Genomic DNA, 25,713 nt, shown 5'->3' on the forward strand with positions numbered 1-25,713 from the left:
TCAGTTGGGGCGAGTTTAAGACGGCGTTCAAGGCGCATCACATTCCTGAAGGTCTCCTGGAGCGAAAGCTCAACGAGTTTCTGGCCCTCACCCAGGGAACTAGGGATGTGCTACACTACGCCCAGGCGTTTAATGACCTGTGCCGTTATGCGGGATATCACGCGGATACCGATGAGAAGAAGCGGGACAGATTTCGCCGAGGACTGAGCTTGGAGCTCAGGGAGAGGCTGAACCCCATCCGGGTGGACACCTATAACGAGTTGGTCAATCTGGCCATCTCCCAGGAGGATTGCATGCAAGCTCTCAAGGCCGACCAGAAGAGGAAAGCCTCTGTGGCTCTTCCGAGCCCGCCAGCCCGAAGGTTTCGGATGATCCCTCCGCAAGCCCCTGGCCGACCCCAACCGTCAGGGAAATGGATCGCCCGACCCCCGCTGGCAACAATGCCCAGTTCTCCAGGCTTCCAACCACAAGTACCCCGGCCGACCTTACCAACGCCACCTCGTCCGGCGGCCAGTAACAGATGCTTTACCTGCGGCAATGAGGGACATTTTGCAAGGGACTGCCCCAGGAGCAAGGCTCAGCAGCAAGGCCAGAACCCCATGGCAGCCAGAGGAAGAAGGCCCAAGGTGCAAGTCCGACAAGGCCGACTCAACTACACCAGCTTGGCCGAACTTCCCGAAGGTGCGTCAGTGATGACGGGTACTTTTCTTGTTTTACAACAAGCTGTTGTGGTGTTGTTTGATTCGGGAGCCTCCCATAGCTTTATCGGGAGTAAAACAAGGGAAAGATGTGGCCTAAGTGTAGGTCACCCTAAGGAACCCTATGTGATCGCCACTCCTGGAGGAAGGATAACGTCGGATCAGGTCGTTATTCTTGTACCTCTCCAGCTAGGCCCCACCCTCTTCAAGGAAAACCTTATCATCCTTGACCTCGAAGGCCTAGACCTCATCCTTGGCATGGATTGGATGGCCCGACATCGTGTTGTTTTAGATACCTCAGCCCGATCTCTTTTCATCAGCTCGCCCTCTCATGGCAGTGCTATCCTATCCTTGACCCATCCTGAGTCCTTGACCCCTTGTGCTTTTTCTCTCTTGGGAACCCGTATAGAAGACCTCCCTGTTGTCTGTGAGTACCCAGATGTGTTTCCGGAGGACTTGCCAGGCATGCCACCTGACAGAGAAGTGGAGTTTTCTATAGAGTTAGTTCCTGGCACAGCCCCGATATCTAAGAGACCCTATCGGATGCCACCCGCTGAGTTGGCAGAGTTGAAGACCCAGTTGCATGACCTGTTGGAAAAGGGTTTCATTCGACCTAGTACGTCATCTTGGGGATGCCCCGCCCTGTTTGTGAAGAAGAAAGACGGCAGTTTACGGATGTGTGTGGATTACCGACCCCTCAATGCGGTGACAGTCAAGAACAAGTACCCACTGGCCCGCATTGATGTTTTGTTCGACCAGTTAGCCGGAGCAAAAGTGTTCTCCAAGATCGATCTCCGTTCTGGTTATCACCAAATCAAGATTCGACCTTGCGACGTACCCAAGACAGCTTTCTCTACCAGATATGGATTGTATGAGTACCTAGTCATGTCCTTTGGACTCACCAATGCACCCGCTTACTTCATGTACCTTATGAACTCGGTGTTCATGCCCGAGCTGGACAAGTTTGTAGTGGTGTTCATTGATGACATCCTAGTGTACTCAAAAGACAAGGAAGAGCATGCCAACCACCTCCATATAGTTCTTCAGCGACTGAGAGATCACCAGCTTTATGCAAAGTTTTCCAAGTGTGAGTTTTGGTTGGATAGTGTCAAGTTCTTGGGACATACCATCTCCGCGGATGGTATTGCCGTAGATCCCAGTAAGGTGCAAGAGGTCATGGAATGGAAGCCTCCTGTCTCGGTACACCAGATCCGGAGTTTCCTCGGACTGGCAGGATACTATCGGCGTTTTATACCGGATTTCTCTAAGATAGCTAAGCCGATGACCGAGTTGTTGAAGAAAGAGGCCAAGTTTGTGTGGGACACCAAGTGTGAAGAAGCCTTCAAAACCTTGAAGCACTTGTTAACCACCGCCCCAGTTTTGGCTCAACCCGACCCCTCTAGGCCGTATGACGTATACTGTGACGCCTCTGGCACTGGACTCGGATGTGTTCTTATGCAAGACAACCGAATCATTGCCTATGCCTCACGTGCGTTGCGACCTCATGAGCTGAACTACCCGACCCATGACCTTGAGTTGGCAGCAGTGATACATGCCTTGAAGATATGGAGGCACTACTTAATGGGAGCTCACTGCAACATCTACACCGACCACAAGAGCCTCAAGTACATCTTCACGCAGGCCGACCTCAACATGCGTCAGAGAAGATGGCTGGAGTTAATAAAGGATTATGACTTGGACGTGCACTATCATCCTGGCAAGGCCAATGTAGTGGCCGATGCCCTCAGTCGAAAACCCCGCTGCAACTGCTTGTTGTCAGCAGCCTCCACCGACACCTTGTGTCACGAGATGGGAAAACTAAGTCTAGAGTTTGTTCCCCATGGAACCCTTGATCACCTCACCCTTGACTCAGTTTTGGAGGACCGGATTCGGTCAGCACAAACTAAGGATGAAGAAGTGAAACGGATCATCAGTAAGATCTCGGTAAAGGACGAAGGGTATAAACTTTTCCGGCAGGACCAAACGGGAGGTGTGTACTATGGAAACCGGCTAGTAGTGCCCGCCGACCCCGAGTTAAGGAGGCAAATCCTAGATGAAGCTCATCTTTCCAAGTTCTCCATCCACCTTGGCAGCAACAAGATGTACCATGATCTTCGTCAGACCTTTTGGTGGAGTGGGATGAAACCGGAGATAGCTCGTTATGTTTCAGAGTGCGACACTTGTCGACGTGTCAAGGCCAGTCACTTGAAGGTAGCAGGAACCTTGCAGCCGCTACCTATTCCCTCTTGGAAATGGGAAGACATCAGCATGGATTTCATAGTTGGGTTACCCCTTACAACTCAACGGTATGATTCTATTTGGGTTATAGTGGACCGTCTGACCAAGACAACGCACTTCTTGCCTGTTCGTACCACCTACACAGTCAAACAATATGCAGAGTTATACCTCGACCGTATCGTTTCTCTACACGGTGTACCCAAGACCATAGTTTCAGACAGAGGAGTTCAGTATGTGGCACGATTTTGGGAGCAACTACAAGCATCTATGGGCACCAAGCTCATTCGAAGCTCAACATACCATCCCCAAACCGATGGCCAAACCGAGAGAGTCAACCAAATCCTTGAAGACATGTTAAGAGCTTGTGTCATTCACTATGACAAGAACTGGGACAAGTGCCTGCCCTTAGCAGAGTTCTCCTACAATAACAGCTACCAGGCCAGTTTGAAGATGGCACCGTTTGAGGCCCTGTACGGCCGAAGATGCCGAACACCCTTGAACTGGTCCCAACCAGGAGAAAGACAGGTTTATAGCCCTGACTTAGTGGCAGAGGCCGAGGAGCAAGTAAGAGTAATTCAGGCGAATCTCAAGGCTGCCCAATCTCGACAGAAGAGTTACTCTGACCAACGGAGAAGACCCCTGCAGTTCAACCTTGGTGACCATGTGTACCTTAGAGTCTCCCCAACCAAAGGAGTGCAACGGTTTGGAATAAAGGGCAAGTTAGCTCCCCGTTACATCGGCCCTTATGAGATTGTGGAGATCTGTGGACCCGTCGCTTACAGGATCCAACTCCCAGAGCAGCTGTCAGCCATACATAATGTTTTCCATGTGTCTCAGTTGAAGAAATGTGTCCGAATTCCAGCAGAAATCCTAGAACAAGAACAGCTTCAAGTAGAACCTGACCTGACCTACACCGAGTACCCAGATCGAGTTCTTGACCAGAAGGAAAGGCACACCCGACGCCACATGGTAAAGATGTACAAGATCCTTTGGAGAAATCACACCGAAGATGAAGCAACATGGGAGACGGAAGAATATCTGAACAAGCGTTTTCCAGGTTTTCTATTCCATCAAGGAGGTAATAACAGCACACCCTTGATCTTGAATCTTGGGACGAGATTCTTTTAAGGGGGGTAGGCTGTAACGACCGACCCCTAATCTTTCCCAGTTAGGTTTGATCTCAGCCCTTAACCTCCGTCAGTTGTTCTGTTGACCGCACTTAAGTGCTCAGTTTTCCGCCAGTTCCGACCCCTGAGATCCGACCCCTACCGTTCGTTCCTTTTCCCGACCCTGCCGAGTTAAGCCATCCGTCGGATCCTGTCAAATCTTCCTCACCGTCCGATCTTTTCCCCCGGTGGACCCGCGAGATCTTTTTCCAGATCCCCCGCATCAGCCGCACTCGAGTTGCATGGCCGCCTCAGAGCCTTCCTGCCGCGTGGCTCGCCTTCTCCGACGCCACCGCTCAGTTTTGTCTCTGGCAAGCGACCGAGTGGGTTCCTGTGCCCTCTTCCCCCAATAGAAGCGGAAGCCCTCTGCACCCCTTTCTGCAGAGCCTCGCTCCCCGCGCCCATCATCACGATACCAGATCTTGGCCCCGGAGACCGATGTCGCCCATCTTTTCCGTCCTTTCCAGCCACAGTTGCGCCGCCCGGTCGTCGCTACCCGACGATTCCCCACCGCCAACCCCGACCGCGGCCGCGACAGTTCCTTTCCCCGCTCTGTCAGACGCCGCCCGACAATCTGTTGTTCCGCGCTCTCCCCAGCGCCGCGTCCGCTTGTTCTCCCACCTGTGCGCCCTCGATCCTAGCGCCGTTTAACCGGTCGCTTCTATCACCTCTTCCACACGGCGACGCCCGCTTTCCGCCAAATCTCAACTACCGGTCTACCCGCGCCTACGCCGCTCTGGCGGAATAGCGCAATGATCGCTGGCGTCACCCCCAGAGTTCTGCTGCACCGCCCGGTTTGCTCAATCGCCGCCACGGCAGAGCACTCCATTGCTTCTCCCCGGCCTTCGCGCCGCTTCCCTTCTCTCTCTCCGCGATGTTTCCGTTCCTCTGCTCCCGCGGCTATAAAAGGAATGCCCCGTCGCCGGAGTTCCCTCCGTTTTTTGTTGCCCTTAGTTCCCTCTAGCTCCCTGCTCAAGCTCCTAGCGCCATCCGCCCAATCTTGAGAAGTTCTTCTCCCAGTCCTTCTCAGTTCATCCAAATCACCCCGCCGCTTGCTCCCTTGTGCTGCGCAAGAGCTCTCTTGCGATCTACAAGAAGCACCGTCGCCGGAGCACCGCCAGCCTTAGTTCCTGCTCAAAGCTTTAGTTCCGTGCCCAAGTCTGCCTCTTCCCGACCCCAAGCTTTCCTCTCAGGAAGAAGGTGAGTGCCGACCCTAAGTCCGCCTCGACCGACCCCTCCTACCCGCCCGACCCCAGTTCCGTCTCGTCCGACCCTGTCTGTTTGCCGACCTTTGTCCGCCTCGCCCGAGGGTCTGGCTGTGATCTTTTTCTTCAACTTGAGGGTGTAAGTGTAAAACGTGGGAACCCTTCAGCGCCTACGTCTGAGGATCCCAGTTATCACGCCCTCTAGTTCAAGTATCAGACCACTCATTTCTTCCTACCCTTACCTGTTGATCATCAGCTCTCTCAAACAGTCTCCACTCCTGCTCCTTGTCGCAAGTTTCTGGGCTCAGGAGAGCCAGTGTTGCTGTCGAATCAAAACGTTTAAGCTAACCTTTGCATTGCATCCGTGTAGAGCTGCATCTCGCTGACGGCTTCTACGAGCTGCACCCGACGCCCGAAGAAGAAGCTGTAGCCGAGTTTCCGCCCGCTGAAGTCGAAGCCGCCCCCGAAGCCGAGCAGTTTCCGCCCTCTTTGTTTGCAGGCAAGCCCCGGTTGCATGAAAATCCTACGTGTTTGCCCAACTTGCACATGCCTTCCGAATAGCATCTTGTGCATTTACGTATAGGAGTTGTGTGAAACCCTAGATGCATGACTTAGTAACCCTTGATATGAACACTAGCTGTTGGACCGAGTAGCTGCATTGCTTAATAGGAGACGGTAAAAGCCGAGTGATCTCCTGTCACTCACGAGTTGTAGGAGTTGCATGTTTTACTCTCCTGTTACAACTATAAGGACGGTGGACGGGGCAGGGTTTGGTAACTCTTTGGTGGTCGGATGGTTGCCCCGTCTGTCTACGAAAACTTGCTAAGGCCCGACAGTGGTGGTGTTCGTGATCAAGTGTTTGAAAGTACTAGCCTCATACTTAGTATGGGATGAGGAAGCCTAGTACCTGATTGAACCTAGACGTGAGCGGTCGCCCCATTGTTCTTAGAACGGAGTTTCCCCTGCTGGTTGTCGCACGTGGTGGCAAAGCGTGGTCACAGGACGGCAGAGGCCGGGTCTGTGGAACCTTGCACCAAAGGAAATGGGCCCGACACGGGTTAGGGGATCGATGGGGAAGGCCGACACAGGAAGCGACCTCCGGGTGCGCGGATGTCGTGGGGCTAGGTTCACCATGCATGGTTAAAGAACTCGAATCGATTCGTCTGCCTCTCACAGTTTGAGACTTCTTGATCGCTATGTCACCCTGAGTAAATGAGGAATCTGATGATGGCAATGATGTTGTTTTATATATCCACTTTTTTGGTTCGATGTTTGCTTAGAATAGGTTGCACAACCTAGACTGGTAAGTAAATCTAGAACCGGAGCTAAAACTTGAAAATAGGTTGCTTAGCGCTTTTGGCAAATCCAACCCCTCAGCCAAGAAGCCTTGCATGTCTAGTTGGATGAGTAGTTGGCTCCTCCCCGGTTAAGTCTTGTTGAGCTTAGTAGCTCAGCCTTGTTGTGGCTCCTGTTTTTCAGGTGAAGTGGCAGTTCCCGACCCCTCCTTTGTTGGTGCTTGGCCGCCCCAGCTCCCGCCAGGCTGGACGGTCGAGTGGGACCCCTCCTCGGACGGCGAGGAGAGGATTCAGTGATGTTCTGGCTGGCCTCGCCCGGACGTCCGACCCCGACGAAGTCTTCCGCTAGTGTTTTCTCTGTTGTTCCTTTGTTATAAAACTCTGATGTTAAAATTTTATGTCCGAACTAATTGAGTAAGAATGCTTAAACTCAGTGGACTCGTTGTATTCTCTGTAACCGCTCACCTCCGTGTGGGTTTGCTGAACTCGATCCTGTTTTAAGTGGTTAAATCGGACGAAATCCGACGGCACTTCGTGTTAACTCGGTTTAGGCAGTGGCGTCGCATGTTAGGCGGCTTAACCCTGCTTAATCAAGCTAATCCGAGGTGGTTCCGCCACAGCCAACCTCCCTGCCAGGCCCAACCACATGTATCCAGACTAGCCTCAAGAACCATCCCCAACTGTCATCGTTCTCCTTCTCAATCAAAGCAAATGCTAAAGGAACCAACTTGTTGTTCGCGTCACAGGATATGGCTATAAGAAGTGTGCCCTGCTATTTGCCAATCAAGAACGTACCATCAATGGAGAAGATGGAACGACAGTGCCTAAAGGCCTCGACACACTGAGGGAAGCACCAGAAAGTACAGAAGAATATCTGCCTCCCATCCTTCCATGTATTTGGTTTTGGGATGTACTCATAATGCATGCCTGGATTCACCGCTTTGATTGCATTGAAAAGTACTGGCAGCTGCTCATACCCATCCTCCCAGTCCTCATATATCATCTTCCACGCTCGCTGCTTAACCCTCCAAGATTTACCATAAGTTATCACATAACCTCCATACAACGCCTCAACGGTATTGATAATTGTCCTAACCTTCATGTTAGGTTCTCCCTGCACTATTCCCATCAACCACTTAGCAATGAGGGTAGATGTCAACTGCTGATGCTTCAGTGTCAGCACATGGTCAGCACAATTGTGTGGCTCGACAACTTTTGTGATCTTCCACTTTCCGGTGACATTTTGCTTCCTTGCACAAACCCTCCATGGGCAGCGTTCCTTGTCACACACAACTGTGTAATGGTGCTCCGCATATGAATGCAAGACCTTGTAAAGTCTCTTTCGTATCATTGCAAATGCCTGCAACCACCTCTTCAATGTAGGGAGGTCCTTGAATACCTTACCCTTGTCAATTACCATGTTAGGGCTAGCCTCAAGAGCTTCTAAGAGCTCATCATCACATCCTTCTGCACACGCCTAATCGGAATGAGCAAGATCGCTGAACTTGTGAACTCTTGGATCATGGCGGCTGGGAAAGATACGCCTCAGCATCTCCGCATCACTCTCTGTCAGCTCTCCAACAGGTCGATCATCATTAGAATCAAGAGCCATTTGCATCTCATATGCCTCTGAATCATTCATAATTTCAACACTATTGGAGCCACATAATCTATCTCCACACTGCACTTGCGCAGCAATAGGGGACACATCCACATCGTTAGGAATATCTCCTGCAACATAAGTAGAAAAATGAGGAAAGAATGAAAAAAATGGACGTAAGGAATGGGGTAAGCTCCCAATAACCATGCGGATAAGATACTTACTCGAATGATTCTGTGTCCAAGGGATCTCATGAGAAGGATCTACCACAACATCATGAGTCTGACAAGCATCTCCAACTAGCTCATTGGGGGTAGATTGAGCATCAGGAATCGTAGGTGCAACCTCTACATCCATATCAGGTTCTAGAACGGGAGAGTTGAAGTGTGCCTGCTAACCCATTAGTGGGGAAAACCCATGAGGGATGGGATCAACTAACACCCGACGCACAACCACGTCCAAACTTTGGAACTGGCACTTCATAGCCGATCTCACATGGTTCTCCCACTGGTCTGCACACCCAATTGGGATCATCTTCCTTAGGATGTTGGGAGGGGAACCTAGGTGAAGTACACCCTCCACTGCGATGCTATCATCTCCATGGTAATATAGCTCCTCCCGAGCCCTTGCAACCAACTCAGTAAATGAATGATTCTCATTGAATAACGCAGGCACGCTTTGCATCTCAACAAACTCAACATATCCATAGCGATCTCTTTCCACGGTACCTCCATGATATATGCTCACTAGGTTGTCCATCTAGTTCATACACAAAAGGACGCACAATTCCTTTAGTCCAATATAAATGAAGCATACTAAGTACAAGATCTCTAGTATGTAATAACTAACTAAGATACTATCAATTCACTACTAACTAATAAGTACTACTAACTAACTATGTCAAGTAACTATCTAACTAACTATGTAACTAAGTATATAACTATTTAACTAACTATCTGTTGACACCAAAACTTGGTGCAGTAACCAGAAAAATGTGTTGACGCAAAATCCTGAAGGTGGTGGACCCTGCATCACCACATGAGGACCTGGGAGATCTGCTTAACTCCAGTGCAGAATCCAAATCGGCGCGCATGCTGTGCGCGGGCGTGCCAGTCAGTTTGACCATTCAACTGACAAGGTGGAGATAATTCTCTCGAAGTTCGATGGAGTCGGCCGATCAGGCCGATTTAATATAATTTACAATAACCATCAGCCATACGGCTGATAGGAAACACGATGCTGTTGAGTTGTTGCTCCACCATAGCTAGAGCCACAAGCTGATGAGATCTAAACTAACATCACCACCAATATTTTTAGGTGAAACCACAGCGATGCGCCCGGTAGTTGCAGTCTAGAAATATTTAGCAGGACGTTAATCTGAACCCCGCCAACTGATGAATCCAACAACAATGGAACTTACTCCCAACAGCACTCGAAGGGGTAACCAAGATTAAGATGCAACATGCTATTAAATGATCTATCGTCTATGATGAACCGATCTAAAGCTAATTAAAGCAAACTGAACGGTAAGACGAAAGAACAGATAAATATCAGTCGATGCAAGCTTAATCAAGGCGGGATAACTGGTGAATACCGTAGATCGAGACAGAAGCGATGCGCCGTAAGTCAAAGATCCAAGATACTTGATAACTGGTAGATGAAACTAGACGAAACCACAGCGATGCTGTGGCGACCGACCCCTAACCTTTTCCAGTTAGGTTTGATCTCAGCCCTTAACCTCAGTCAGTTATTCTGTTGACCGCACCTAAGTGCTCAGTCTTCCGCCAGTCCCGACCCCTGAGATCCGACCCCTACCGCTTCGTTCCTTTTTCCCGACCCTGGCGAGTTCGGCCCTCCGTCGGATCCTGCTGATCTTCCTCACCCGTCCGATCTTTTCCCCCGGTGAACCCGCGAGATCTTTTCCAGATCCCCCGCGCCAGCCGCACTCGAGTTGCATGGCCGCCTCAGAGCTTTCCTGCCGCATGGCTCGTCTTCTCCGACGCCACCGCTCAGTTTTGTCTCTGGCAAGCGACCAAGTGGGTTCCCGCGCCCTTTTCCCCAATAGCAGCGGAAGCCCTATGCACCCCTTTCTGCAAACCCTCGTCTCCCGCGCCCATCATCGCGATACCAGATCCCGGCCCCGGAGACCGATGTCGCCCGTCCTTTCCGTCCCTTCCAGCAACAGTTGCGCCGCCCGGTCGTCGCTACACGACGATTCCCCCACCGCCAACCCCGACCGCGGCCGCGACAGTCCCTTTCCCCGCTCTGTCAGAAGCCGCCCGACAATCTGTTGTTCCGCGCTCTCCCCCGCGCCGCGTCAGCTTGTTCTCCCACCTGTGCGCCCTCGATCCTAGCGCCGTTTAACCGGTCGCTTCTATCACCTCTCCCGCACGACGACGCCCGCTCTCCACCAAATCCCAACCACCGGTCTACCCGCGCCTACGCCGCCCTGACGGAGTAGCGCAATGATCGCTGGCGTCACCCCCGGAGTTCTGCAGCACCGCCCGGTTTGCTCAATCGCCGCCACGGCAGAGCACTCCATTGCTTCTCCCCGGCCTTCGCGCCGCTCCCCTTCTCTCTCTCCGCGATGTTTCCGTTCCCCTGCTCCAGCAGCTATAAAAGGAATGCCCCCGTCGCCGGAGTTCCCTCCGTCTTTGTTGCCCTTAGCTTCCTCTAGCTCCCTGCTCAAGCTCCTAGCGCCACCCACCCAGTTCTTGAAAAGTTCATCTCCCAGTTCCTTCTCAGTTCATCCAAGTCACCAGCAGCGTGCTCCCTTGTGCTGCGTAGAGCTCTCTTGTGATCCGCAAGAAGCAGCGCCACCGCCGGAGTATCGCCAATCTTAGTCCTTGCTCGAAGCTTTAGTTCCGCGCCCAAGTCTGCCTCTTCCCGACCCGAAGCCTTCCTTTCAGGAAGAAGGTGAGTGCCGACCCTAAGTCCGCCTCGCCCGACCCCTCCTATCCGCCCGACCCCAGTTCCGTCTCGTCCGACCCCGCCTGTCCTGCCGACCCTTGTCCGCCTCGCCTGAGGGCTTGGCTGTGATCTTTTTCTTCAACTCGAGGGTGTATGTGTAAAACGTGGGAACCCTTCAGCGCCTACGTCTGAGGATCCCAGTTATCACATCCTCTAGTTCAAGGATCAGACCACTAGTTCCCTTCCTACCCTTACCGATGATCGTCATCAGCTCTCTCAACTAGCCTCAACCTCCTGCTCTTTGTCGCGAGTTTCTGGGCTCAGGAGAGCCAGTGTTGCTGTTGAACTAACTGTCTAAGCTAACCCTTGCATTGCATTCGTGTAGAGCTGCATCTCGCTGACGGCTTCTACGAGCTGCACCCGGCGCCCGAAGAAGAAGCTGTAGCCGAGATCCTGCCCGCGGAAGTTGAAGCTGCCCCCGAAGTCGAGCAGTTTCCGCCCTCTTTGTTTGCAGGCAAGCCCCGGTTGCATGAAAATACTACGTGTTCTTGCCAAACTTGTGCATGCCTTCCGAATAGCATGTTGTGCATTTACGTCTAGGAGTTGTATGAAACCCTAGATGCATGACTTAGTAACCCTTGATATGAGCACTAGCTGTTGGACCGAGTAGCTGCATTGCTTAAATAGGAGACGGTAAAAGCCGAGTGATCTCCTGTCACTCGCGAGTTGTAGGAGTTGCATGTTTACTCTCTGCTACAACTATAAGGACGGTGGACGGGGCAGGGTTGGTAACACTTTGGTGGTCGGATGGTCGCCCCGTCTGTCTATGAAAAACTTGCTAAGGCCCGACAGTGGTGGTGTTCGTGATCAAGTGTTTGAAAGTACTAGCCTCATACTTAGTATGGGATGAGGAAGCCTAGTACCTGATTGAACCTAGACGTGAGCGGTCGCCCCATTGTTCTTGGAACGGAGTTTCCCCTGCTGGTTGTCGCACGTGGTGGCAAAGCGTGGTCACAGAACGGCAGAGACCGGGTCTGTGGAACCTTGCACCAAAGGAAATGGGCCCGACACGGGTTAGGGGATTGATGGGGAAGGCCGACACAGGAAGCGACCTCCGGGTGCGCGGATGTCGTGGGGCTAGGTTCACCATGCATGGTTAAAGAACTCGAATCGATTCGTCTGCCTCTCACAGTTTGAGATTACTTGATCGCTATGTCACCCTGAGTAAATGAGGAATCTGTTAATGCCAATGTTGTTGTTTTTATCTACACACTTGATTGGCTCGATGTTTTGTTTAGAATAAGTTGCACAACCTAGACTAGTAAGCAAATCTAGAACCGGAGCTAAAACTTGAAAATAAGTTACCTAGTGCTTTTGGCAAAACAAACCCCTCCGCCCAGAAGCCTTGCATGTCTAGTTGGAAGAGTAGTTGGCTCCTCCCCGGTTAAGTCTTGTTGAGCTTAGTAGCTCAGCCTTGTTGTGGCTCCTGTTTTTCAGGTGAAGTTGCAGCTCCCGATAATATGAACCCGCTAGGGTTGATTCCCGATCTTTCGATGAGAGGCGTGGGATAACTCGATTGGTCGATGGAGACGACGTTCACGGCCCGACTACAGCCTTCCAAGCTGCGCCTTAGCAACCGATACACCACCTCCAATGGCTGCCGCGATCTTGTGGAGCGCGTCACCCGGCCACTAGGGCACTCGTCCTGCAAGCAATCGAAGAACAAGCAAGAACAAGTAGAACAAGAAACTCAATTGCAAATATGGAGATGAAAAACCAATCTGAAATCACAAAGTTGGGGTTCTGAATCGAGTAGAACGGATGGTCTAGTCGACACACGCGTCTACAAGGAAGTAGCAATGGCTAAACTTTCAACAAAACAAAACCCAATCTGTTTGTGGCGGCTCTAATCCTTATTAATACCTAGGAGGACGACCAGGGGGGTGTTGGGGTCGTGCTCCAACCCTAGGACACGTCCCTAATGGACCCAACTTGATACACGGCCCATCGGGCCAAAATAGGGCGACGCAGCACCTGTGGACAGAAAACCTCTCGGTAGTATTTTGATGATTGCGGCCGCCTCAGAATAGATATGGACATGAATCCGGATCCATATGAAAATAGACTTCATAAGGATTCCAAGGAGTACTTGAACGCCCAAAACGGAGTCCGGATGAGGTCGTGGCGGCCGTTGCAAGTTGGGGTAGAGCTGCAGTCCGAATCCAGCGCCAAAACGTGTTGGATTGGATCTCTTTCTTTCCTTGGGCCAAAAGTGACGTGGTGGCCTGGTGGAGGACATTGGGAATACTTGGACTTGGCCCCCAATCTACTTCTTTGGTCCTCCATGCCTTCCATGTGTGTTTAACACTATTTTTGATCCATGTATGTATTTCTGAAATTGACAACGAACACACATCATGGTGCAACATCGATTCATCAAATGTGTCGCATAGTATGATAAAGAATTGTTTCACCTTGGAGTCAAAAGGTGCCAATATGGTTGTATCCAAGCATGTGATGTCCTCATCATTCTCCCCTTCTTGGCTGCAAGTCGTCCTCGACTTGCTCCAATGGCATTCTAAGGTGCTTGTTTTGATGTTGGAGCACGGAGCGATGGCCATGCTGCATGGCCACAACCAGTAATGCTCCCCTTCTTTGGCCTTACCCTATTGCATATGAGAAAAACTACAAAAACTTTGCAAGACATTATTAGTGTTAGTGCAACCCTCTATTTGATCTTGGTATTGGTCCCCAAAAGGATATTTCATATTAGAGCAAAAATAAACTTTATGCACCAAATATTGTCCTTTGCTGTCGTATTTGCCAATTGGATGAAGCGAACAATGATTAAAGCTTGGCAAACTAGAATCAAATTTAAGTCTCTCTTTTAGACAACTTAGATTACACAGAACATCAAATTCAATATAACCCAAAGTATTTAAAGAGGATAGCAAATTCAGTTCATCTTGTGCACAACTAATAGGATGAAAAAGCTTTGCTTCAGCACATTTATATGTTTCCAAATGAAAAGTATCACACTTATTTGTTACTTGTGGCATAGGAGTAAAAGAATCATCATCACACAAGTCTTCTTTATCACAAGGAACAGCAAGTAATTCATTTTGTGACAAAGGAAAATCAACAGTGGGTTCCACTATTTGTTGCTCGTCATTAGCATGCAAGATGGACAAATTTTGGACATTATGGGTCACATCATTATTGCAAGTATTCACAGATAATAGAATCTCCTTTTCAGCATTGAGAGCAAGACAATACAATTGAGCAAGATGCATGCATGATTTGCTAATTAACAAAGTTCGAATTTCATAATTGAGCCCTCTCATGAACCTACTCATCACATCTTCCATGCATTCGTCTAATCCACCATACATGATACAAATTTTAAAATCATGGAAGTATTCTTTCACAGTCCTACTACCTTGCCTCAAGTTGTCTAATTTAGCAAGCAAATAATCAGCATAATATTCAGGAATGAATGCATCTCTAAAAAGAAATTTAAAGTCTTCCCAAGATTCTAGAAGTTTCTTACGCCTACAAATGTGTTTCCATTGTAGCAAGGCAAATTCAGTCAAAATATTAGAGGCAATATAAATCTTTTGTTTCTCGGACAGGTCATGCTCATCAAATTCATTATCTACTTTTATCTCCCAATCAATGTAAGCTTTAGGATCAAACTTACCATCATATAATGGCAAGTGTTGAATAACACCCTGAATATGAGAGTCTAGTTTCATCAGCTCCAAAATCTCCGTATCACCTGCCATGGTTAGTAGGAAACAAGAAACACAAAAATAATATGTATCCTCCTGTCAACTACTATGATGTGTTGGTTGTAATTCTCTCAAACTCAACTTGTAAAAACAAGCCCTTACAAGTTCTTACCAAGCCAAATAGGAGGTGACGGCAACCAACAAGTCTGCAACCGTGGAGTGAAGTGTATCGATGCCGCAGCAACAAAAGCCTGTCAAGCTGTAGTCGAATATGTGGAGCTCTAGGTGGGCTAAAGCAAGGAAATATACTAGCACCACGTTAGTCACAAAAGCAAGCTGAATAATAGTTCAACGGTGGTACTGTGCTGGTCCTAGCCTAGACCGTGCTAGAGACGCGAGCCTGGACACAAAGGAAGTCACAACACACCACCGGAAAACAATAGGGAAGCACAACGAACAGCCCCTTTTCTTCCTATTTTTTTTTTGTCTTTCTTTTCTTCTTTTTTTCTTCTGTTTTTTTTTCTTCTTTTTTTTCCAAGGGATCCTCAAATATGATTATATGAACAAAAGGACTTCACAAGAGTCACACACCACCCAAAATTTTGCCAAAACGATAGAAATCAGATTTGGACTCAAGATAGCAACAAGGCAGCTGTCAATTCAGACTCCAAACCGATTCCAACTTGAACTCAGCACCACGCGGGATTCGGTCTTAAACAAACTCGGAGTAGGACTCAGACTTGAACACAAACATGTATTTAGATTCAGCCAATAGAAGGTTTTATACGGTAGCACACGGCTGTGACTGGAACGTGACAAGAACTCAAAACTCTAAAGGACTAAAACTAAGACCAGCAACTCAACACAACCGAAGCAACCAAAAACTCAACAAGCCCTAACTAAGCAGTGCTAGCAAAGGCTCAAAGGGTTTATAGGATTGCGGGTAAACTAATCTACTATTTTTTTTGGCTTTTTCTGGACTATGGGAAATTAAAAACAGCAAAGAACTAGAAGTCTCTCACCGATAAACCTTGCTCTGATTACCAACTAATATGAACCCGCTAGGGTTGATTCCCGATCTTTCGATGAGAGGCGTGGGATAACTCGATTGGTCGATGGAGACGACGTTCACGGCCCGACTACAGCCTTCCAAGCTGCGCCTTAGCAACCGATACACCACCTCCAATGGCTGCCACGATCTTGTGGAGCGCGTCACCCGGCCACTAGGGCACTCGTCCTGCAAGCAATCGAAGAACAAGCAAGAACAAGTAGAACAAGAAACTCAATTGCAAATATGGAGATGAAAAACCAATCTGAAATCACAAAGTTGGGGTTCTGAATCGAGTAGAACGGATGGTCTAGTCGACACACGCGTCTACAAGGAAGTAGCAATGGCTAAACTTTCAACAAAACAAAACCCAATCTGTTTGTGGCGGCTCTAATCCTTATTAATACCTAGGAGGACGACCAGGGGGGTGTTGGGGTCGTGCTCCAACCCTAGGACACGTCCCTAATGGACCCAACTTGATACACGGCCCATCGGGCCAAAATAGGGCGACGCAGCACCTGTGGACAGAAAACCTCTCGGTAGTATTTTGATGATTGCGGCCGCCTCAGAATAGATATGGACATGAATCCGGATCCATATGAAAATAGACTTCATAAGGATTCCAAGGAGTACTTGAACGCCCAAAACGGAGTCCGGATGAGGTCGTGGCGGCCGTTGCAAGTTGGGGTAGAGCTGCAGTCCGAATCCAGCGCCAAAACGTGTTGGATTGGATCTCTTTCTTTCCTTGGGCCAAAAGTGACGTGGTGGCCTGGTGGAGGACATTGGGAATACTTGGACTTGGCCCCCAATCTACTTCTTTGGTCCTCCATGCCTTCCATGTGTGTTTAACACTATTTTTGATCCATGTATGTATTTCTGAAATTGACAACGAACACACATCATGGTGCAACATCGATTCATCAAATGTGTCGCATAGTATGATAAAGAATTGTTTCACCTTGGAGTCAAAAGGTGCCAATATGGTTGTATCCAAGCATGTGATGTCCTCATCACCCGACCCCTCCCTTGTTGGCGCTTGGCCGCCCCAGCTCCCGTCAGGCTGGACGGTTGAGTGGGACCCCTCCTCGGACGGCGAGGAGAGGACTCAGTGATGTTCTGGCTGGCCTCGCCCGGACATCCGACCCCGACGAAGTCTTCCGCTAGCGTTTTCTCTGTTGTTCTTTTGAATCTCGTAAAACTCTGATGTTGGATTTTATGATGGAACCAAAATGAGTAAAACTTGTTTAAAGTCCGTGGACTCATTGTGTTCTCTGTAACCGCTCGCCTTGTGTGGGTTGCTGAACTCGATCCTGTTTAAGTGGTTAAATCGGATGAAGTCCGACGGCGCTCCGTGTTAGCTCGAGTTAATCAGGAGTGTCGCATGTTAGGCGGCTAAACTCTGATTAATCAAGCTAATCCGAGGTGGTTCCGCCACAGATGCGCCTGGTGGTTAAAGCCTAGAACACCTGGTGACGGAACTTGCAGCTCGCCGGAGATCGAGGTCGATGCAACCCAGCTTGCTAGAAGGAACTCGTCGAGAATCTACATTACTCCTACTCCTAGGGCAATGGCGTGAAGCCGAAAGGTAAAGGTAAATATGTTGTATTATTGATCGTGTGATGATTCTTTACAATGGCCACGTCCCTTTATATTTATAGGGCGGACGTTACATAATTGGCATCTAACCACGCACAAGGCAAGTCACGTACACAATCTTTTCTAATAAAAAACTATATCTCTAACTAACCCAACTCTATCTCTAAAATATTTTATTCTATGAAACAACCTCCCGTACATGCACAGATCGGCCGCATGCATAATTATTCTGGAAGCCTCCCACGCATGGCATGCAAAGTGCACCAGAATCCATGTTGTATATTCTAATCATTTTTATCCATACGTGCTGGCCTTTCCTTTATATCATCCTTGCCTCTCCTTGCCGATCAATCCAATGAAGCCGATTTGGACTCCGTGCCCATATACACGTATGCTAGCTTCTTATTGTTGTACGTGACTCCAATTATCTTGTACTCCGAATTTATAGGATTGGTCAAAATCCGGTGTCAACACTATCTTACTAACTATATAACTATGTAACTAACTATATATCTAACTATGTAAAGTATCCATCAATCAACCTATCAATCTAAATATCTTTCTACCATCTAAATCATCTACCTAAGTATCAATCTATCTAACCATCTATCTAAATATCTATGTACCTTTGCAAATCAATATTACACTAACTATTGTTAACTAAGAAGAAAATTAACTACCTTGCTCGAGTGGAGAGGAGGTGGCGCGGAGGTGGGTTGGGGCGGCACCCGGCGCCTAGGTGGAGGTGTGGCTGCGGCGCCCGGCACCCAGGGGCTGGGAGGAGCGGCTGGCGGGCAGGGAGGAGCGCGGGCGACCAGGGGCAGTAAGGCACCGGCGGCCGGGCGGGGATGAGCGGTGGGTGGGCGGGGAGGAGAGAAAGTTAGAGAGAGATACGAAAGGAATTGGGCTCCTCTGTAAGCTACCTCAGCGTCAAGATCGACGGCGCCGAGCTCGGCGCCAAGATCTATGGTGCCAAGCTGCCTGCCAGGTCAGCACCCACGCCGCCAACGTGGCCCCGACTTAGGCGCCAAACCAGTTGGCGCCGAGACTTCTAAGCTCGGTGCCACAAATGATGGTGCCGAGCTAAGGCTCCAGATTTTGAAAGCATACTTCCAAAGGTGAAAACCTTTCAAAAAAGGGTTACAATAAAAGAAATTCGACTCTTCTTACTCCTGTCACTTAGTAGCGCAGGAGCGGAAGGGGGAGGGCCAAAAACAGTCATCACTATTTGCTTCTGGAATGAGCGAAAAACTAGTACTTCCATACCACAAAAATCACAGATCGTTGATCCCACTCGTGTGCGTTCCAACCATAAATTAAGCAAAGAATGCAACGCAACGACCCTTTTTGCATCGTGCCTTGTGGTTTGTAGCGTGTGTTCAGTTGAGGTTCACACGAACTGAAACGCTGCTGTTTTCTAACTACGGTTAATGTCAGACATCAACAACGCGTTACTATGCGTGTCACCGTGACTCCGCTGGCTGGTGGCTGCCCGTAGGCAGATGTCGGTCGTTCTCCACCGGCAAAACCTGTCTGAACCACCAACCCGGCCGGGGTGCAAATGATCGACATGGACATGGCTGGGTTTGGACTTTGGACAGAGGCAGTGAGGGCAACCAGTGAAATACGGGCATGCATCGTGTGACAGGCGTCGTTGCTGATTCCAACTTGTTGCTATCTGATGGAATCGCTTGACGGGTAGTCAACCAACGAAACAAATACTCTGTTGGGTTGAGTAGATGAATCTAGAAAAATTAAAACAACATACAATTTAGAATGGAGGGACTATTTGCTATGTTTGCTAGATCTTGAGACCTATTCAAGTACAACTAACATTTTGTACACAAGGATTCCTACTGCGAAGGAGCAATTTCCCTTTTGCACTTTGCCCCATGGTTCTTCAGAGACAAGCAGACCTTAGCACCAAGAATGGCTGGAAAACGAAGTGGTACAAATAGGGTGGTAATGGATCATAGCCCTCATACCTCCTTCACAATCCAACTTAGCCCTATCTATTTTTAGTTCAAAATCACATAAATTTATGGCCTGGCCTTTATTGAGCCCGATCCTTAATTTTGCTAGGCTAAATTAGAGGGCCCTTTACCACCCCTAGGTACAAATAGCAAAGCTTGGCACATCTAACCCATGTGGACCACTCTTCCTCTCTCCTTTTTCATATTAGAAAGACACCAGTCTATTACCTCGTGCTCCCGCACGGACTAATATTTTTAAAAGTTATTATATTTAAAAATTATTTAGAAATTAAACTCCCAGCTAATAGTCAAAATTATTTACCTACTACTCTCTCATTTTTTTAATACTTCAACGTAATACTCATACAGATGTGTACTTATCTATATCCAGCTGTGATTAATTTTTAATTAGTAATTACTCTATACACTTCTCAATTCACATTCATATTTTTTTTTCATTTTGTATCGCACCTCTATACCTTGTGTTTAGCATAAAAATCAATATTTTTCATCACTTCCTCACATACATGGTGACACTAATAATGCGTATATACCTTAACTGAATATTTCTATATTAACAATAAAAAAATAGGTAATTTAGAATCATATATTAGTTTAATATTGAACATTTCTGTACGATGGACATGAAGATAATTAGATTAAGATTTTGATGTTTACTTTAGGTTATTTTTAATAACAACATGTATGGCTAACTTATATACAAATTTAGAATGGTATTTTAAGTTATGTTTTATAATAACATGAGTAAATTGGATGAACATTATGGGGTTATTTTACATTATCTTTTATAATGATCGAGCTCGGTAATTTAGATATAGTTTAGGGTTTATTTTAGAATACTTTTATAATGATAGTGGTGGGTAACTTTTTAGAAAATATAATAGACCAATGACTATGATTATTTGAATTTACATGATTGGTGTTTGATGTTTAATTCTGATTTTTGAGAGAATTTTTAGGATTTTTCTTTTTTTTTGGGGTTTTTTGTCCACATGAACACTGCATAAGTATGGTTTTGTCTGTAGCACATCCTATTCGTTGATTTTGGCTCTGCCACACTGTGAAAATGTGGATTTGTACGCAACACACTATTGGTGTTATTTTACTCATCTCTAGTCTGAGAAGGTGGTGAAAGGACACTTGTGCCCTTGGCAAGGGAGTAGAGATCTGTGGGTGCTCAGCGGGGCTCGAAGTTGGTAGCGGCGGTGTGTCGGTGAGCACAAAATTATCAGTCGCCTGAACCTCAATGTGCACGCAGCGTTCCCTGTGAAGATGGGGGCGAGCTCATCGAGGATGGGTGCAGGTGCAGGGTTGTCACCGATGGAGCAAGTCACCACCACAGCGAGCATCCCCGTGACGATGTGAATCCCCTCCACCGACCGCCGGTTGCTGACCTTGCCCTGCCGCGGGGCATCATGTGCGTGGGTGCGAGGAGAGCAAGCGGCGGCCTCGAGGGCAAGCTGGGGAGGTTCTGCGCAGTGTGGCTAGTCTACAGATGATGCAGATCAATCAGTGGTAGTCTAGAAAAGGAGATCGACAGCGCGGCCGAGTTCCAGAGTTGCGGGTGGTTTTGGCGAGAATCATGCTTGCCCTGAACTCCGCCAGAATGGGAGGGGAAAACGAAATGGAAGGGACACTCAATGGGCCCAGACAAGACAAGACAGGAAAGAAGTAAGGGTAAAACAGTCCTTTTAACATATGTTTCAGCTGAAAAAGATCAATTTATTTGATACAGTGTCCAGAAGACAAAAACACGAATTAGGGATGTGCAAACTAAATCGGGGAGTGAAGCGTGCTACGGACCAAACCACGTTTTAACAATGTCCTAAGGACAAAAATTCCTTTTTTCTAGCGTGTCTCCCGAGAACTAATACAGAGTCTCCAATAAAAAATGAGTCCATATTGCTATAAACTATTACCTTGAGCTTTAAATATTCGAACACAATACTTATATAAATGTATACTTATTATCTTTGTTCAATTGTGATAGATTTTAGTTAGTAATTACTCTATAACGTTTTCATCCACATTTATAATCTTTAACTTTTCACTTTGCATCGCAGGTATGCACTTGAGTTTGTTTAATGGACCCTAAGTTTGAGCTATAATTTTAACAAAGAAATCTATATTCTCATTACTTCCTTTGTACCTTTATAAATGGTGACACACATCATCCGTATATACATTAGTTATAATATCATATAACAACAGTGTAACAAATAGATGATTTAGAATCATATATTGGTGTATATTTTTAATCAGGTGTTTTGGATTTAAATGTTGGATTACCTCGTGTTATTTTTAATAATAACATATGTGGGTAATATAGATACAAATTTAAGGAGTTACTTTTATGTTATTTTTTAAGTATTTAGCTGCGGGCAATTTACTTGTAAATGTAGGGGGTTATTTTAAATATTGTTTATAATGACATGAGTGGGTAAGTTTGATGAAGATTATGGGTTACTTTAGTTTATTTTATATAATGATAGAGGTGGGTAATTTAGATATAGATTTATAGGGTTACTTTAGGCTATTTTCATAATGGTATAGGTGGGTAATTTTTTAGAAAGCATAATAGATTCAATGGCTACGATGCTTTGACTCTACCAATTAATGGCCAAATGCATTGCTTTTTTGTTAGAATTTCTAAGATTTCTGATTTGTCTAGAATGTCCACCTAGAATTCTAGATGGCTTCAAAAAAATTAGATCAACCTAGGAGGAGATAGATGATTTTTCATTAAGAAGAAGAAATAGGCACCCAAATTCATGCTAGAGAGGACTCGAATCTGGGTAGTTACAATGCACGACCACACCTCCCATTCTAACTAGTTGAGCTAGGCTTACTTCCTATCCTAAGTCGCTTAACCAGGAGACTTCAGAAGAAGCCTCTAATTAGTAATAGTAAGATTGCAAATCGTTTATATATATATGAATTTCCAATCCGTCCTAACTACATAATTGAGCCGCTGAGATTGTTATCTCTAAGAACCAACTTTTGCAGTCTTGGACAATCTGTAATGATACCACGTGGGATGCTACCATTGAGATGATTCAACCCCAAGTCTAAAACTCTTAATCCTTTTCCTGAACAAATATTTGGTGGTATTCCACCGACAAAACTGTTATTTCTGAAATTTATCCGGAGCAAACGACTATTAACACCCAGCTTCGGTGGTACAATCCCAGAGAAGAAATTATCAGATAGTGTAATATTCCGGAGGAACTTTAGCTCAGCTACCATTGAAGGTAGCTTACCCGTGAAACTGTTACTGTCAATAAGGACGCTCTCAAGGGTTGGGATACTCCAAATATTCTCAGGGAAGTCTCCTATGAGACGATTCTCGTACAAAAAGAGCTTTGACAATTTCCGTAAATGTGCCAATTCTTTAGGAACAGTGCCCTCCAGCTGGTTTGCATCCAACTCTAGCCACTCCAGCAAATGACAGTTACCGATCTCAGGAGGGATTGGTCCATACAGGGAGTTCTGAGAAAGTAAAAGATACGTGAGGTTGCTCAATAAGCCGAGAGAAGCTTGAATTTTGCCAGACAGGCTATTATTGACAAATCCAAGTTGTGTCAAGCTCGTGCAACTCCCCAGCCATGATGGAATTTCACCCTTTATATTATTGAATGACAAGGTGAATATTTCCAACTTGCAGTTCTCGAAACTGAAAGTGATCTCTCCTGTGAAGCTATTGGTTGTGGCATCAAATATCCTGAGGCCTTTGATCTTGCTCAAGGTTTCTGGAAGACCGCCACTCAGTCGATTATCAAATAGATAGAGGACCTCCAACTTGGTGCAGTTGCCAATCGAAGCGGGCAAAACTCCAGACAACATATTCTCATGCAACCACAAGTCCGTAAGGCTTGTCATTTCACCAACCGAGAAGGGGATCGAACCACTGAGCTGATTGGAATGGAGGTACACTTGCTCCAGAAACTGGTTCTTGAACAACTCCTCTGGTATAGTTCCACTCAGCGAGTTGCTGTACAGTGACAGAAATGACACCCTCTTGAGGTTTCCCATTGAAGCTGGTATATTGCCAGAAAAGAAATTTTGGGACAGATCCAATTGTTCAAGCATACTGCAGTTCCCCAATTCCGGAGGGATTGAACCAGATATGTTGTTACCAGATAAACTGAGAATTTGCAGGTATTTCAGACGACATATTTCAGGTCCTAGTGAACCTGAAACTCCTGATGATGACAGGTCAAGGGAAACCACTCTGTTCCTTTTATTGCAACTAACTCCATTCCATGTACATGGAGTTGCATCAGAAGCACTCCAGCTAGAACTTACGGAACTTGGTAGTATGAGATTTTTCGACAGAGCAAGAAGAGCTTGGCCATCTGAACTCAAACTCCAAGTTGATGCAACAAAAGTGAAGAATAGCGAAATCCAAGGCCAGAAAACCAGCCTCATTTTGTCCCTGAAAAGGTTTGATAAAAGTCAGTGGATAATTAAGTTTTTCTATATACAATTAGGTTGTAGGCTAAAGCACTAAATTAATACGAATTATATATGTACAAGTGTTGTCATTAACCCCCAAGTATGTTGCTGTGAATTTTTGCAACTTTACCATCTTAAAAGTAAGTGAACCCCATGTCTTTGAAGAAACCATGCCTCTAATTCTTAAACCACGTGCTTGAAAATTCTATCAGTTTAGTAGAATTTACTCATACATTGGTACAATTTAAGTGAATCCAACCTGCGCCCATCGACCATGAATTAAACCTCTTGGCAATTCAGATAACTGAACTAGCAGGGAAGCAAAATGCAGGATGCCAGAACCACCCCCAACCTAATTTCTGTTCTCGTGGCGAACTCAAATACTAGAGACGCTAGAAGCAATAGAACGAACAATTTTAATCAGAAAGCACATTTAGTTCTCCAAAGCCGTTGTCAAGTAGTTATAAAGAGGGAACACACTTGCTAAAAGGGGCCTGAAACAGTGTCGGACTAAATAGGAGAAGATACGACAACGCCGATCTCGTGTTGAAGCAACGCCACACCGATTCGCGAGATGGGATCAGAGCTCGAACGCAGAAGCATTTCCCCTTTTCTAATTCGATGGTAAACGCGCACGCGTGCGCTGCGTCCGCCACCACATGGGAACCTTGAATGGCTGCAGAATCCACCGACACCACCCCGAGCAAGAAAACCTCCGATGCAGGCGGAAGCATGGCTCGAGCTCAAAATTGGCACCCAGAAAAGCTTATTTCAGCGAGCTACGAAGGGAACCGCCACCGAATTCGCTTCACCGTTGAGCATTACTCTTGAAAACCTAGCGGAAAAGCATCGAATTGGGGGAGCCCGTGTGCAGGCAAGAACCCGGCGGGAAATGAGGCCCATCCAGGCGGGCAATGCAGGAGGAATAAACCCAAGGAGCGGCGGTTCGTCAGGGCAAGCGAAAGATTCCGTCACCTACCGGTGGCTAGAAGAACAAGCAACACGCAGGGAAGCATAAGCTGTAACTGCGCGCCAGGCCGCCCAAGCAGAGGGGGAGAGCGAGCAAGGGAGAGGGAGGGCAGCGCGTACCGGAGTAACTTGGTGCTCGAGGACGAAGCTCCTGGGGGCTCGGCTTGAGAGGGTGGCACGCTAATCCGTAGCGGCATCCATGGCGGACGAGAGAGAGAGAGAGAGAGAGAGAGAGAGAGAGAGAGAGAGAGAGTACGCTGGACTGCAAAGGAGGCAGGAGGAGCAAGCAGGCAGAGCCGCAGAGGGTGGCCGTTCCTGAGCAAGCACGGAACGCGTTTGGACAGGGAAGGCGGTTGCAGGCTGCAGTAATCGCAAGTGCGGGAGGGGGCACACCGGCACCGGCGGCACACTATGATGCGACGAACAACCACCTCTCCTGCGAGCGGTTCACACACACGTACCGGGAGCGCGTCCTGGCTCGGTGGCTCCAGGAGTTCCAGTGGTCAGCAACCACTTTGTCTCAATTCATATGTAACAAACTTTGTTCCTGCGCTTATACTTCAATCACTCGACAACGACGGTCAAGCACTAAACAAAGCCCCACAAGCAGGTTCGGCGAAACGAGAAGGGAAGGTTGATACAATTTGCCCTCGTGATTGTTGTTAGGTGTGAACGCAAGCCTCACACAATCACACTATCATGGAGCGATAGGGGCGAAGCGTGCACGAGAGTCTGAATAATCTGAAACGCCTAGTCCATTTCGTCAAAGCGAAGTGTCAACATGAATTGCTGGCTGCGGCAAAGCCAT

The 25,713-nt window shown here is 47.5% G+C and overlaps 1 protein-coding gene across 1 annotated transcript; it reads right to left on the reverse strand.

The window, feature by feature from the left end:
* Nucleotides 1-22,195: 22,195 nt before the first annotated feature.
* LOC101761536 (receptor-like protein kinase) lies at nt 22,196-25,402 on the reverse strand. The gene is made up of 2 exons (XM_004973523.3): nt 25,026-25,402; nt 22,196-23,916 (listed from the first exon to the last, which is right to left on the reverse strand). The coding sequence occupies exons 1-2, from the start codon at nt 25,100-25,102 to the stop codon at nt 22,437-22,439; spliced, it is 1,557 nt and encodes a 518-aa protein (XP_004973580.1). The 5' UTR covers nt 25,103-25,402; the 3' UTR covers nt 22,196-22,436.
* Nucleotides 25,403-25,713: the final 311 nt, after the last annotated feature.

The sequence above is a fragment of the Setaria italica genome, chromosome VI (genome assembly GCF_000263155.2).
Source record: "Setaria italica strain Yugu1 chromosome VI, Setaria_italica_v2.0, whole genome shotgun sequence".
In the NCBI taxonomy this organism is placed as follows: Eukaryota; Viridiplantae; Streptophyta; class Magnoliopsida; order Poales; family Poaceae; genus Setaria; species Setaria italica.

Excerpts from the sequence above, each read along its gene's own strand:
- LOC101761536 (XM_004973523.3), bottom strand. The coding sequence starts at position 25,102 with ATGCCGCTACGGATTAGCGTGCCACCCTCTCAAGCCGAGCCCCCAGGA. Across the intron at positions 23,917-25,025 it reads TCGAGCACCAAGTTACTCCG|GGACAAAATGAGGCTGGTTT; the intron begins GTACGCGCTGCC and ends AAACCTTTTCAG.